Here is a 1,130-nt window from a genome sequence, read left to right as displayed (position 1 = left end):
TGTTAACAGTTTGCAGTTCTGAGCCTGTCATTGGAATGACACCTGAAACAGAAACATCACACGTTGAAGGGGATTAAGAATTGATTTCAAGGCACTGTTTCAATTGCATTATCTCAGTAGGATGACTCTGGCCTCTGATCCCTGAAGGCAGACAACTCTGTGCCTGTTCTGTTGAACACTCACCTGTAATGGGGGAGCTGTAGGTAGTGTGCTGTACTGAACACATCCCAGCTTTCTCTTTATTGGAGCACTCTGCCTTGTTGCCACGGGTGCAGTGAGTGAGAGGAATAAGATAACCAGATGGAAAAAAAGTCTGAGAAAAAAAAAGACAATACACTTTGAGTCCAAACATGTAATAAACAAATGTTTTCTCCAAAGCTGCATTCCCCTTGCCTTGTTCTTATTCTTTATCCTCCATGTCCCCAGGATCCTGTATCCCATGCCTGCACTACCCTCTGTCTAAAACCAGACACAACTGACTCAAGGACATGCTCTTTAAAGTAAGACCACACAGAAGTCAGCTGGCTCCACGTCCAGCTGATATCCTCAGTGAGGAACTGGAAATCCATCTGAGATTAACACAGTGCAATTAGAATAGATGAAAGAGAAATCCTGATACTGAATACTTTTTTCAGAAGAAACATCTGGAGCCAGATTCCTCATTCTTGGGTTGTGTTTTTCATAAGACAAACATTGGAAGACAAACATTTTGCATTTACACATTGTTTTTGGCAAGAGAACTGTTCTCTGTTCAGGTTCTCTACAGCACTAAGCCTTAACTGCAGAATGCTGAATGTTACTGATGAATAGAGTTCTGTGTGGTTAGGTTTCAAAGTATTTGTCAATGTATATTCAAACAAAGGACTGAGGAGGTGAAGTATCTCAACACTGCCCTCAGCTACTTAGTGTGATCTTCACCCCAAATCGAAGCCTGAAAGCCACTTTGTGCTCTTATTTGTGTACCTAATGCAGAACCACAAGTCCTACATTCCTACAAAATCAGGTTTCAAAGCACACTAAAAAGAATCCAACTGAAGGCAATGTATGTAGGTGCAGTTCATTATAGATTTGTTTCTTTTGCAAAGACTCCACGTGGTGTTTTCCCAGGAAACTGCAGGACCTGCTGTGGT

At 41.7% G+C, this 1,130-nt stretch overlaps 1 protein-coding gene across 1 annotated transcript in view; it reads right to left on the bottom strand.

Annotated features, from left to right (window-relative positions):
• Positions 1 to 1,130, bottom strand: part of E2F8 (E2F transcription factor 8) — a 9,304-nt gene that overhangs the window by 1,114 nt on the left and 7,060 nt on the right. The window contains 4 exon segments of the mRNA XM_009076290.1: position 1; positions 3 to 42; positions 184 to 313; positions 1,121 to 1,130. The exon segment at position 1 is cut by the window's left edge and continues 255 nt beyond it; the exon segment at positions 1,121 to 1,130 is cut by the window's right edge and continues 233 nt beyond it. Of these exon segments, the coding sequence (XP_009074538.1) occupies position 1; positions 3 to 42; positions 184 to 313; positions 1,121 to 1,130 (181 nt within the window).

The sequence above is a fragment of the Acanthisitta chloris genome, unplaced genomic scaffold (assembly GCF_000695815.1).
Source record: "Acanthisitta chloris isolate BGI_N310 unplaced genomic scaffold, ASM69581v1 scaffold23246, whole genome shotgun sequence".
NCBI lineage: Eukaryota > Metazoa > Chordata > Aves > Passeriformes > Acanthisittidae > Acanthisitta > Acanthisitta chloris.
This window is presented reverse-complemented; position numbering and strand designations above follow the sequence as displayed.